Source organism: Tupaia chinensis, unplaced genomic scaffold (genome assembly GCF_000334495.1).
Source record: "Tupaia chinensis unplaced genomic scaffold, TupChi_1.0 Scaffold000279_1, whole genome shotgun sequence".
Lineage (NCBI taxonomy): Eukaryota > Metazoa > Chordata > Mammalia > Scandentia > Tupaiidae > Tupaia > Tupaia belangeri.
Window position 1 is genome coordinate 743,072 of NW_006159762.1, and position 13,257 is coordinate 756,328.

The 13,257-nt window shown below is 45.7% G+C and overlaps 1 protein-coding gene across 1 annotated transcript; it reads left to right on the plus strand.

Annotated features, from left to right (window-relative positions):
- Nucleotides 1-3,357: 3,357 nt before the first annotated feature.
- Nucleotides 3,358-11,972, plus strand: ATP5MF (ATP synthase membrane subunit f). The gene is made up of 5 exons (XM_014588468.1): nt 3,358-3,450; nt 3,564-3,759; nt 9,881-9,988; nt 10,685-10,801; nt 11,811-11,972. The coding sequence occupies exons 1-5, from the start codon at nt 3,373-3,375 to the stop codon at nt 11,837-11,839; spliced, it is 528 nt and encodes a 175-aa protein (XP_014443954.1). The 5' UTR covers nt 3,358-3,372; the 3' UTR covers nt 11,840-11,972.
- The last annotated feature ends 1,285 nt before the right edge of the window (nt 11,973-13,257 follow it).

Here is a 13,257-nt window from a genome sequence, read left to right on the forward strand (position 1 = left end):
ATGTAGTCAACCATGGTTCGAGTCCCAGACCCAGTGGCTTAAACAGGCCGGGCACATTTGCGAGTGTGCCCAAGATCCCAAGAGGAGAATGGAGGAGAAGGAATTATGGCGTGGCCATCTCCCCTTGGGGGTGATTTCTTGCTTTCTGTCTCTCTGTCTCTGTCTTTCTGGTGAATGCATGCTCCCTATAGCAAAAACCTCTCAAAAAAAAAGGGGGGGGGGTTGCTGGTAGGTGGTGTGGTGGTTAAGTGCGCTGGATTCCCACATGGTCTACTGTGGTTTGAGTCCCGGATCTGGGAGCTTGGGTTCTCACTTTCTCTCTCTCACTCTGTCCCTCTCTGGTCAAACTAAAATAAATAAATAAAGTTCAATTAAGAAATCACCCCCCAGGAGGGATGGCCACACCGCAATCCCTTCTCCTCCGTTCTCCTCTCGGGATCTTGGGCATGCAGGCACAGGTGCCCGGCGTGAGTTTTTTAAGCTGCCGGGTCCAGGATGCGAATGGCGGTCGACTACGTGGGACTCCAGCAACATAGCCATTATGCTAACTGCTGGTCCCAAATTTAAAAAAAATTCTAAAAAAAAAAAGAAATTGAATGCTACATATTTCTCCATAAGTATTGTTTAAACTGTGTCTCACACATTTTTATATATATGTTTTAATTTTTTTAAATATTTTTTTAATTTTCAGCACAGACTGGTGGTGCAGTTGGTGGCAAACTGAAATGTGGTGCTGGAAGCCATATGGCTGATGTGGGATTTGGATACTCTGCTTGGCTTTAAAACATACCAGGTGCATATGTGTATGTGCCCAAGATTCTGACAAAGTCGGAGGTCTGTAGGGCTGGGATCACAGTGGGACAAAACCCTGTTAAGGATGCTACTCTCTCTGTCTATCCTTCTTTCTCATACAAGCTCCTCTGAGCTCCTGTCTGAACTAAGCCTCACTCTTGGCCTATCAAGAGAAACTTCTAACAGCCCAAGGCCCTGTCTCTAGGATGATCGTACCCTCCTTATAATGCCTGCTTGAGAGAACTGAAGGCTACCAAAAGAACTTCCAGTTTGTTCTAGCCAACGCCTGAGGATAAGGCCTTTGTCTCCCAATTGGTGTTGGAGGGTAGGCTCTTATGAAAGTTAGGGTTTTACCAAGCACACCCAGATGGGTTTTACTTGGATCAATCCCTCTTATTACTTTTTGTAACGTTTCCCTTCCCTGGTGCTAATGAGTTCCTGCTCACTTCCCTCCCCTATTCCCTCATTTTTTAAAAAGTTTATCTTATTTATTATCATCATTATTATCTAATTTGCTATACAGCTCATGTACTCACCAGAGAGAGACAAAGTGAGAAAGTAAGCTGCCAGGTCTGGGACTCAAACCATGGTTAGCCATATGGGGAGCCCAGCACCTTAACTACCACTCCATCTGCTGGCCCCTCTCTCTCTCTCTCTTTTAAGACTTATTTATTTAGGGACCAGCAGTTGGTATAATGGCTATGTTGCTGGACTCCCATGTAGGTGACCACGGTTCAAGTCCCGGACCCGGTGGCTTAAACTCACGCTGGGCACGTGTGCGTGCGTGCCCAAGATCCAAAGAGGAGAATGGAGGAGAAGAGACTGTGGTGTGGCCATCCCCCCTGGGGGGGTATTTCTTGCTTTCTGTCTTTCTGTCTCTTTCTGGCAAAGTGAACATGCCCTATAGCAAAAACCTCTCCAAAAAAAAGAAAAAAAATTTGTATTTATTATTTTTTTAATTATTTACTTCCACTTGTTATTATTAGTTTCTAATTTGACTAGAGAGAGAGAGAAAGGGAAAACAAGAAAACAAGCCACCAGATCCGGGACTCAAACCACTGTCAGCCATGTGGGAATCCAGCTCTGTTAACCACCACACCACCTGACAATCCCTAATTATTATTTTTAAAATTTGACCAGAGAGAAGGAAAGAGAAAGTGAGAAAGCAAGCTGCCAGATCCGGCACAGATCTGTGGTCTGCCATCTGCTCTCCACCCCGCCAACCTCCAACTGGTTCCTTCTGTACAAATTGGAGTAAAACTCATGCTAGACTTTTAAAAATATATCTATTATTATTTTGTTCAATTTGCTATCAGGCACGCACGTTCACCATAGAGAGAGAAAGTGAGAAAGCAAGCTTCAGGTCTAGTACTCAGACTGCTGTCAGAAATGTGGGAGTCCCAGGACCAGCAGTTAGTGTAATGGCTCTGTCGCTGGACTCCCATGTAGTCGACTGCGGTTCGTGTCCTGGACCCGGTGGCTTAAACACGGCGGGTGTGTGTGCGTACGTTCCCAAGATCCCGAGAGGAGAATGGAGGAGAAGGGATTGCGGCGTGACCATCCCCCCTGGGGGTGATTTCTTGCTTTCTGTCTCTGTCTGTCTGGCGAGCACATGCGCCCTATAGCAAAAACCTCTCCAAAAAAAAAAAAAAAATGTGGGAGTCCTTGGATCCAACCACCACATCACCTCTTGGCTCCAGTGCTAGACATTTTTTTTTCCTATTGGAAAAGTATATTACTGATTAAAACCTGCCCTTACCACTTAAAAAATATTTAATTATTATTATTATTAGTTTCCTATGGTACACACGCATTCACCAGAGAGAGTCAGAGAGAGAGAGAGAGGAAGAAAGACAGCAAGAAGGAAAGTGAGAAACCAAGCCACCAGGTCCAGGACTCCAACCATGGTCAGCCACATGGAATCCAGTGCCTTAACCTTACCTTGCCACCTGCTGGCCCCTCTACCCTTACCACTTTAAACAGTGTCTTCTTTATCTTTGCCATTAGCCTGTGGGCCTGTGGAGAGTCTACACATGTAGGTGCTCTTGAATCAAAGCTATCTGGAGATAAAGCCATGCATCAGCTTTTTCTGGTGCCTGTGAATTCCTTGAGATTTAGAGCATACCTCCCATTCACCATAGCTGGAAGGGTCTTTGATGTGTCCCTCTCAGTTCTCACAACAAATTTTAGGGCAAGGCCAGTATGCCCTTTTCCCGTTTTTGTCTTTTTTTTTTTCTTAGAGATTTTTCTATAGGATGTGCGCCCTTTCCAGAAAGAGAGATAGCAAGACAGAATGTGAGAAATCCTCCCACCTCCGACACGCCACAATCCCTTCTCCTCTAGTCTCCTCTGGGAATTTGCGCGCGCGCACACACACACACACACACACACACACACTCACACAGGTCTTCTACATGGGAGTCCAACTACGTAACCATTACGCCATCTGCTGGTCCCGTTGTCCCCCCCACCCCCTTTCCCTTTTTTTCTTTTGTTACTTTAGGGTGCATGCACTGACCAGAGAGAAAGAGAGGGAAAGTGAGAATTCAACCCCCCGGAAAGGGGGGAAGGCATGCCGCTATGGTCTCATTCTCCTCTCAGGACTTCGGGGACGTGAGCGATTTTCAAGCCTCCAGGTCTGGGCCTCCAGCTGCGTTGGTGGGTTCTGGGATTCAGCGCCTTAACCTCCACACCACCTGTTGCCCTGCCCTTTATTTTCGTTGGTCCCTTCCACTTCTCATAATCAGAGAGCCCGGGCACCCCTGTCTTAGGTAAGGTCCCCGGTCTTTGCCTTCCGGGGACATCGCCCTTCGCTTCATGGCGGTCTCGCAGCTCTGCCTTGGACCACTCATGACCTGCTTCCCGTGAGCCTCTGCTCCCCGCGCCCGCTGGGGCGCGTGCTCCGTAACCAGCAGCCCTTGCGCGGTCTGTGCAGCGGACACCAGGACTCCAAGATGGCGTCAGTCGGTGAGTTCTCTCTCGGCCCGGGGCAGAGCTTTTTGGACGCTGCGTTGGAGGCAAGAACGGGGTCTAGGCCAGAGCCACACCGGAAGGGAAGAGAGCTGCAGAACTGCCTGCTCGTTGTTCAGGGAGTAAGCCGGGGTCTTGCCTGGGGCGCTCCGTAAGCCGGGGTCTTGCCTGAGGCGCTCCGGACCTTTCCTGCAGCGCTATTTGCTGTCTCCTCCGCTCACCCTGCGGCGGCTTCCCGGTGCCCTGTGCTCGCGCTACCCAGGATCTGCGTGGTGGGTGAGGGCAGCTTGGGTACGCGCTTCCTAGTCTGTGAGTGCCTCAACGGGCTGCTTTCCTTCTCTCCACTAAGGAATAGTTAACTACTCCCCTCCCCGCGGCAACCCAGGCGCTGTGCACTTGAACCTTACGTGCAGCTTCTGTCCTCCCCAATTCTGAAGCTCAGATTAAGCTTCATGAGGAGCTAATGCCCAGGACGGTGCCTGACACCACGTAAGATGCCATGCATGTATATTGACCGGGCTTAGAGAGGTGAAGTCACCTATTCAAGGTCACGAGAGTCTGAACTGAAATTCAAGAAGCCTCGGGTTCTGGAGCCTCAAGTTTAATAAACTTTAATAGGAATATTTTTATGATCATCTGGCTTGATAACATGCATGTGTTTACCTTTCTTTATCTATTTACCATTTATAAATTTATTTATTTATTTTAACTTGACCAGAGAGAGACAGAGTAAGAGAGCGAGAAAGTGAGAAAGCAAGCCGCCAGGTCTGGGATTTGAACCATAGGCGGCCATGTGGAAGTGCAACGCCCTCAATCACCATGCCACCTACGGCACCAGTAACATGCATGATTTCTTTCTTTTTTTTTTTCTATTATTTTATTTACCTTTTATTTTATTTTGACCAGAGAGGGACAGAGAGAGAGAGAGAGAAAGAGAGAAAGCGAGCCATCAGGTCCAGGACTCAAACCACAGATGGCCATGTGGGAGTCCAGTGCCCTTAACCACCACACCACCTGCTGGCCCCCCTCTTTCTTTCTTTTTTTGGAATACAGAAAGTTGTTTTAGCTTTCGGTTTTCACTGTAGTCTTGTCAGGGAGTCAATGTCCGGAACATTGATCCCTTTTTTTTTTTTTTTGAGTGGTTTTTTGCTATAGGGCGCGTGCGCTCGCCAGACAGACAGAGACATAGAGACAGAAAGCAAGAAATCACCCCCCAGGGGGGATGGCCACGCTGCAATCCCTTCTCCTCCATTCTCCTCTCGGGATCTTGGGCACGCATGCACACGTGCCCCGCGTGAGTTTTAAGCCACCGGGTCCGGGACGCGAACCGCGGTCGACTACGTGAGAATCCAGCGACATAGCCATTACGCTAACTGCAGGTTCCCCATTGATCCCATTTTAAAGACCTTTATCTTCCACTAAAAGAGAAATTATTGGAGTATAGGTGGATGTACCTCTAAATTTGAATGGTCCCTTGGAGTTTTGTGATAGTGCTATACTTTGCTCTCCTTAAAGCTAGTGAATTTTTCCCCCTGTGCTTATAATTTTTTTTTTTTTATTAAGGAAACACTCTTGTCTTCAGAGTACAGAGCTAAATAGAATAATAAATTTAAAAATGTTGACTCTTGATAAATTTTGCAAAACATGGGACCAGTAGGTGGTCTGGTGGTTGAGGTACTAGACTCCTACATGGTCATCCTCAATTTAAGTCCCAGGCCTGGTAGCATGAAAATCACAACAAATAAATAAGTAAATGTTAAAAAAATTTTTTTCTGTGCACAATATAGGCAACATGACAGAAGTGTGTAAGTCATACTTGGATGACATTATTGTTTGGTGTTGAGCTTAATTTCATTGGCATTAAACTCACCAACAGATTTGGAACCGATGCTGAAATTTGCATTTTTGTTTTGTTCTGTTTTTACGGTGGGAGAGGAATGATATTTTTGATACTATCCCACATTTTACAGATATTCCCAAACTAGTCACAGTTTTCTTTGTAAAAGAACTAAAGAGGGTCCCTGCCACTTTGGCCCAGTAGTACCAGACTATAGCTGGAAGCCACATGCTGAATGAACGTGATTTGAATCCTTGGCTTAGTCAACCTGAAACATGTCAGACCTGTGTACACATGAAGGACCCTGGCGAGCCAGAGGACTGGAGAAAAGGGATTGTGTGACCTAGCCCTATGAGGATGCTTCTCTCTCTCTAACTTTTTCTTACATGTGTATGTGTGTTCTCTATCAACAAAAATAAAAAAAACAAGGGGTATGATTAATTTCTGAAATTCCTTGTTTGAAATGTCTTCTGGGACTGGCTTTTTGGTCTGGCGCTTAAGGTATCAGGATCCTACATGGCTGTGCGGTTTGGATCCCTGTTCTCTCTTTCTCTCTCTGGCAAGTGTGTATGCTCTGTAGTGAATTTTAAAAATAAGTAAATGTTATATGCCATCTCTAGCCTTCCCCTTTTATGTTTTACGTATAACTTCAACAGTAATAACAACCGTTTATGGTGTTCTGGGTGCTGTTCCAAATGACAGCACCCAGCATCAATTCCCATTTAATCCCTGGAATAAGCCTTTTCATAGATGAGAAAACTGGAGCTCAAGTGTTTATATGAGAAGGAAGTGGTGGTGCTTGAGATAGGGCAGCTAGGGAAAGTTGGCTTCTGAGAAGACATTTCAGATAAACCTGTGATAATCTCTGGACATTGCAAATACAAAGACTCATAAGTAAGAATAACCCTCTTGCATATTGAGAAATATAAAGGGGTTCGGTTGAAATGTGGTAAGCCCAGGAAATCGAGTAGGATGAAGATTATTATTCTATCTGTAGAATGTTCGTTCTTTGAGAGCAAGGCCTTCCTTTGTGGTCTGTGCTGTATCTACAGTACTTAGCGTGCTCCCTGGCATACAGCAATGTTTATTCAGTGTAGCTAGATGAAAGGCTGAGGGCAGTTTGTTAAGGGTAGCCATCCTCAACAGTAATCTTTTTTTTTTTTTTGAGAGGTTTTTCGCTATAGGGCACGTGTGCTCGCCAGACAGACAGAGAGAGACATTAGAGATAGAAAGCGAGAAATCACCCCCCAGGGGGGATGGTCACGCCACAATCCCTTCTCCTCCATTCTCCTCTCGGGATCTTGGGCACGCACGCACACGCAACCGGCGTGAGTTTTAAGCCACCAGGTCCAGGACACGAACCGCGGTCGACTATGTGGGAGTCCAGCGACATGGCCATTACACTAACTGCTGGTTCCCCCTCAACAGTAATCTTAAAGTCATCTTAAAAGTGTCCCAGTGGCTATGCGCTGCAAGTCAGGCTTATGCTTTTACCTGTCACTTGTGGTCTCTGGACAGGAACTCAGTCTTGACTGTCATCAAGGCCATGTGTCTAATTCTGCAGATGACCCAGAGCAGATTAGAGGGATTTCTGTTTCTGGCCTAAGAGCCCTTGCTCATGTTGTGTTGGGACATGGCAGGAGACCCGCAGTGGACTCTTAAGGCTGTTCTTGAAGGAGCCCGAGTCTTTCGTTGGATCTCAAAATGGAGAGCAACCTTAGTGTGAATTACTATGACTCTTTGTGAGGCTGGTCATTTTTAAGAAAGGACAGTAGGGGGGCCAGCAAGTGGTATAGTGGTTAAGGTGCTGGACTCCCTGTGGTCGATAGTGGTTCAAATCTTGGACCCAGCAGCTTGAAATTCATGCCAGGTGCATGTGCGTGCATGTCCAAAATGCTGAGAGGAGAATGGAGAAGAGATTGAGGTGTGGCCATCCCCCCTGGGTGGTGATTTCTCACTTTCTATTTCTGTCTTTTTCAGTCTCTCCAGTGAGTGCATGCCCCCTTATAACAAAAATCTCTGGAAAAAAAACCAAAAAAACAAAAAAGGACAGTGGTGGGCCAGTTGGCCAGTTGATTGTGTGGTAGTTAGGGTGGCTGGATCTCACATGGCTGACTTGTGGTTCAAGACTCACACCAGAGATTTGAAAAACATGCTGGACCCGTGTGCATGCATGCCCAGAATCCCAAGAGTTATTCTCTTGAGAGAAGGAGAGAGGATTGTGGCATGGCCATCTCCCTGGGGGTTTGGATACCACTTTCCCTGTCTTTCTTTCTGTCTCTCTCTGATGATTACATGCACCGTATAGCAAAATTGGGAAAAAAAGATGATGGTGTGACAACTTGAAGATGACATCTTCTAAAAGGTTTTTTTTTTTTTTGTCTAATTAAAACATTAAAACAGTCTTGCTGTGTAGATACTCTTCAGCATCAGCCCCCTGGGTTGCTGGGACTGTAGTTACACACCACCACGCCTGGGTCTGGTTTTTTAAAAATTTATTTATTATTTTTTTTATTTTAAAAGACAGGCTTTTACTGTGTTGTCCAGGCTGTCTTTGAGCTCACAGTCCTACTTCAGTCTCTTGCTGGGATTCTAAGTATGCACCACTATATTCAACATTTAGCTTGGACCAGAAATGAATTAATCCAGGCCTCCCATGGTCTAGCCTGTGCAGCACAGCATCTTTTTTCTCCCATAGGGTGTGTGCACTCATCAGAGAGAGACAGAAAGTGAGAAATCACCCCTAATGGGGGGTGAGGAAGTGGGTTGGCCATACTGCAGTCCCTTCTCCATTTTCCTCCTGGGATTTGTACATGCACACATGGCCAGCATAATCTTCAAGTCATTAGGTCTGGGACTCAAACTGTGGTCAGCCCGGTGGGAGTCCAGCATCTTAACCACCATGCTACCTTCTGGCCCTGGAGCACAGCATCTTAGCAGCTTGTGCTACTACACCTGGGCCTAAGAGCTTTTTAAAATAAAACATGATTGTGGGTAAGATGGGAGGAGCATTCTCTTCTCTGTGCATTTCCTGGACACCGGCAGGTCTGCCCCCTTCCCAGCCCTCTCTATTGGGCCCAGAGATAAGTACAGTATGGCCTCAAGCAGAAGTCCTTCCTACTCTTTGTCCTCAGACTCTCATTGAAATGTGACTACGGCCTACTGATTCATTTGAATCTTCAGACTTTTTGGAATGTGTAATCTCTTATTTCCATCTCTGGAAATCATTGACCTCTGTAGTCCCAGGTAGGAAATTCATTGAGGTAGAAATTCCTTAGGTTTATTTTATTGAACTTAGGCTGACATGTTAGAGAGGTTGGCAGCTGTATGAATCCAGGTGCTCCTTAAAGCCCTTCTCTAATAATCAAGTGTGTCCAGAATGAGATACTGGAGGGCATGTCACATGTTCTTCTACACTCACTCCAGCTCCAGGTCACCCACTTCACCTTCAGGTTGGCTCCAGAAGCCTATGGGTTCAGTTGGAAGGGTGAGTGCTGCCTTCATCCTCTATGCGATATTGGCCAGTGTCTCCTTCCCTACATCCCCATCCCCATAAGGCGAAAGTATCATTTGTTGTGATGATTAAATAAGCTAATTTGTATAAACTTGTTTTATAGTAACCTGTCCTCCACGTTATTGCTTGCTTTCTCCTAGCCCTTAGTATTTTTTTTAAACATTATTTTTAATTATTTATTTAACTTTATTTATTCATTCATTTATTTTTATTTTGACCAAAGAGACACACACACAGAGAGGGTGAGAAAGCAAGCCACCAGGTCCAGGATTTGAACCGTGGTCAGCCATGTGGGAGCATCCAGCACCTTAACCACCACACCACCCGCTTGTTCCCTTAGTATCTTTTTTTGTTACTCCCAGAAACCTGTTATTCAGACTTCTTGTCATTAAATAAATCTTTCACTGCAGCAATTTTAAAAAATATATTTATTTTACTGTTATTATTATTCTTAAATTTGCTACAGGGCGTGTGTGCTCACCAGAGGGACAGAGAAAGCGAGAAAGCAAACTGCCGGGTCTGGGACTTGAACTGTGATTGGTTGTGTGGGATTCTAGCACCTTAACCACCCTGCCAACTGCTGGCCTTTCACTGCAGCAATTTTACCATTATAATATAGACATTTATTCATAATATTTATGTGCAGCTTCTGTGTAGTTATGTCATGCACCTTCATTGTCTAGTGGAAGTAATGTAAAAGGATAGTATCTGTATCATTGGACAATTATTCAGTGGATGTGTTCGTGTTCTTGTTCTTTTACTTTCAGTACCAGTAAAGGAAAAGAAACTCATGGATGTCAAACTCGGGGAGCTGCCAAGCTGGATACTGATGCGGGATTTTACCCCTAAAGGCATTGCTGGAGCATTTCAGAGAGGTCAGAGCTTTAAGAATATATAAAGAAAGCAACTCTCTGGGCCTTCTTTTTGTTATGAATTAATTGAGGCAAAAAAGTCCTATTTCAAACCAGTAAATTAGGTGGACAAGGATGGGGAGTTGTTCAGGCTTGAATTCCTGTGATTTGCCCTATAATAGGCTGACTTAGAGAATTTTCAGTCAGGAAAGTGTTTTCTGTTGCTTGGAATCAGTATTTTTGCCTTTGTCTTAAATATCTATGGGCATTTCTATATCCCAAGCCTTTTTATTTTGGAGAGGTTTTTGCTATAGGGCGCATGTGCTTGCCAGAGAGAGACAGACAGAGACAGAGAGCAAGAAATCCCCCTCCCACGGGGGATGGCCACGCCACAATCCCTTCTCTTCCATTCTCTCAGGATCTTGGGCATGCAGGCACATGCGCCCGGCGTGAGTTTAAGCCACTGGGTCTGGGACTTGAACCACGGTTGGCTACATGGGAGTCCAGCGACATAGCCATCATGCTAACTGCTGGTACCTATCCCCAGTACAGTACAAGACTTTTTTAAGAGGTGGGGCATTTGTGTTTTGATTCTCATCAAGATGAGTGGCTTAAAGAGCCATAGCTAAAGCGAGTACCTGAATTCCAACCAGACTCTACTGTGCATGGTCTGAAAATTTCACAGCAGAGCAGGGCAGTGAGTGCCACTTCTGTTTGCAGGTTACTACCGGTATTACAACAAGTACGTCAACGTGAAGAAAGGGGGTGTTGCTGGGGTTTCTATGGTGCTGGCTGCTTATGTGCTCTTCAGCTACTGCCTTTCCTATAAGGAACTCAGTGAGTACCTCTATAGCCATGTACCGATTCCTGTCAGCAAATGGACTGTTACTATGTTCCTGACCTCCACTCCACCTAAAAGAATTGGAGGGACTTACTAGAATACAGTACATGGGTTTTCAGTTTGAAAATTATGACAAGAAATGTAAAAACAAGAGGAAGCTAAGGATGAGTTAATATTTAGGAAACACAGCATTATTGGGGCCAGTGATGCAGTGGTAAAACACAATGGTAGAATACAATGTTCTACAGTGCACTTATATGGCAAGGTTCCCAGTTCAAGTCTGGAGACCTCCCTGAGTATTCCAGGCACATGTATGCCTGTGATCCAGGACTGGCTGGAGTGCACTGCAGTGTTAATACTACTTGGGGTATTTTCTCTTTTCTCAGAATAAAAACTTACAAAGCATTCTATAAGATAATACAAGTTCTGCTAAAATTTGGGTTAGTAATCAGTATGGAGTAAAATAGGTTGAGTTGTACAATCTAATGTCTGTATAGCACTCTGGAAAAGCATGGCTTCTATCGGCTCTGAGACCTGAGAGGTGCTTGGTGGAAGATGCTGTGAATGGTGTCAGTGATGGCCTCTGACTGGGTTTCATGGGCTTCTTCTGAGTGTCCAACTCCTGCCAGAGAATACAAGCTCATGGGGGCTGTTTAAGCAGATACTCCTTCTGGAAAGAAAAAGGCTGGCTGGAGGACCTGTAGGAAGTGTGGTAGTTAAGGCAATGGACAGTCCCACATGGCACTTTCTCTGTCTCTCTGGTCAAATTAAAATAAATAATTCTCTAAATAAATAAATAAAATAAGTAAAAGGCTGGCCAGGTAACAGGGTTGGTTTCTGAGGTCCCCTAGTGCTCCAGGTCTGCTAAAACACTGGAAAGGAGTTTTGAGTCATCTCCTGAAAGGAATTTTTCAGGAAGGCTGTTTGATTATAGCCTGTTGCCTTCTCTGTCATCTTGTGCTTTCCCTAGAATGCCTTTTAAGACACTTACTGTTTTGTCTTCAGAACACGAGCGGCGACGTAAATACCACTGAAGAGGGCCAGCATGGAGGTCATACACTGAATCAGACCCTCATCTCCTTGGCTTGGCACCCCTCCAAAGGATCTTGAGTACTTTCATATCCCAGTCGAGAATTCACATCCAATAAAAGATGACTGGTATGTGTACTACTTGTCCGTGTGAATTTTGTCCCATGCTATAAGGGGGCTTCCATTGATAGAAGGGGATGAGATGGCCAGACAGCCCAGAGCTGACCCATGGGCAGCTTTTCAATCCCACCTGAAATGTGTTCCCCTCATTAGAGGGGAGAATATCACTGATGTTCCTGTCTACAGTGCCCAGGGGCCTGTTCCCTAGCCTTGAATGCTGTGGATATTCAAGGCCTTTTGTCAGCCAGCACTTTGCAATAGAAAGTAGAGGCCCAGTGCCTGAGTGCCAGACCTTATCCTTGGTCATCATGTGGCTATAGGTGGGGAAATTATTGGATGGCTTGAATGCCTTCCCCTCTATTTCCCTGCATTGTTCTGGGCTACTGGGGACTACAGGCAATGGACTGACCATTGTATAGAGCAGTGTAGGTACCCAGGCTATGGGTAGTGTGGCCCTCCTACTAAGGTGGCTTCACCAGCAGGAAGCTCAGTGGAATGGGGATGAGGGCACCCTCTCTTCCCTGCCTTTCATCAAAGGTGTCCAGTAAAGTGTTTTGGGGGCACAAGGGCTAACACCAGTCTGTTGAGAGCAGTGAGCACATGTGCATGGAGTACACAGGGGTGGGATGCTATGCCTAGCATTTTCCAGGTCTGAATTTGAACAGGTGTCAGCCAGTACATGAGATGAGACAAGGGCACCTACCAGCTGCCTGCACCAGAGGTCAGACTTCTAGGCTGGACCAACTGTCAGTACAAAGCCCTATCTGACATCACTTTGGGAGATTCAGTGTTTATTGAAAGGGACAAGAAAGTAAGCACCTCATCACAGCTCTGTGCCAGGCAGCTAGAATAGCCAGTATAAGCCCTCTTGGCATGGAGTCCCAAGTAATGAGACATAGCTTAGAAAACAAGCTTTAATCAACTACATAAAAATTGTTGTAATTGAACTTGGGCAGGCCCACTTGCCCAGCAGGTTGCAGGTGACAGTTTCACATTTTCCAGGCTCAGGGACAGGATGACCTCCTCTGCACACCACAGGTGTCTTGAGTGACAGTGCAGTCATTTGGTGTGCAGAAGGAAGATGCAGCTCCAGCTGAAGGTATACACACCTATAACACTGTCAAGTACCTCAAGAGGAAGTTAAGCTCAGAGGAAAAAGAACCTCAAATTTGAGAGCCCTGTACCCTTTTCTCAACCACTGCCACCTCCAGCCAGGGCCAGGCTGGGCAATGAGTGCACTTGAGTTTACCTTGAGGTGCTCCCTTGTTCCAGTCACATTGATAGGCACAGCTTTGGGATTCAG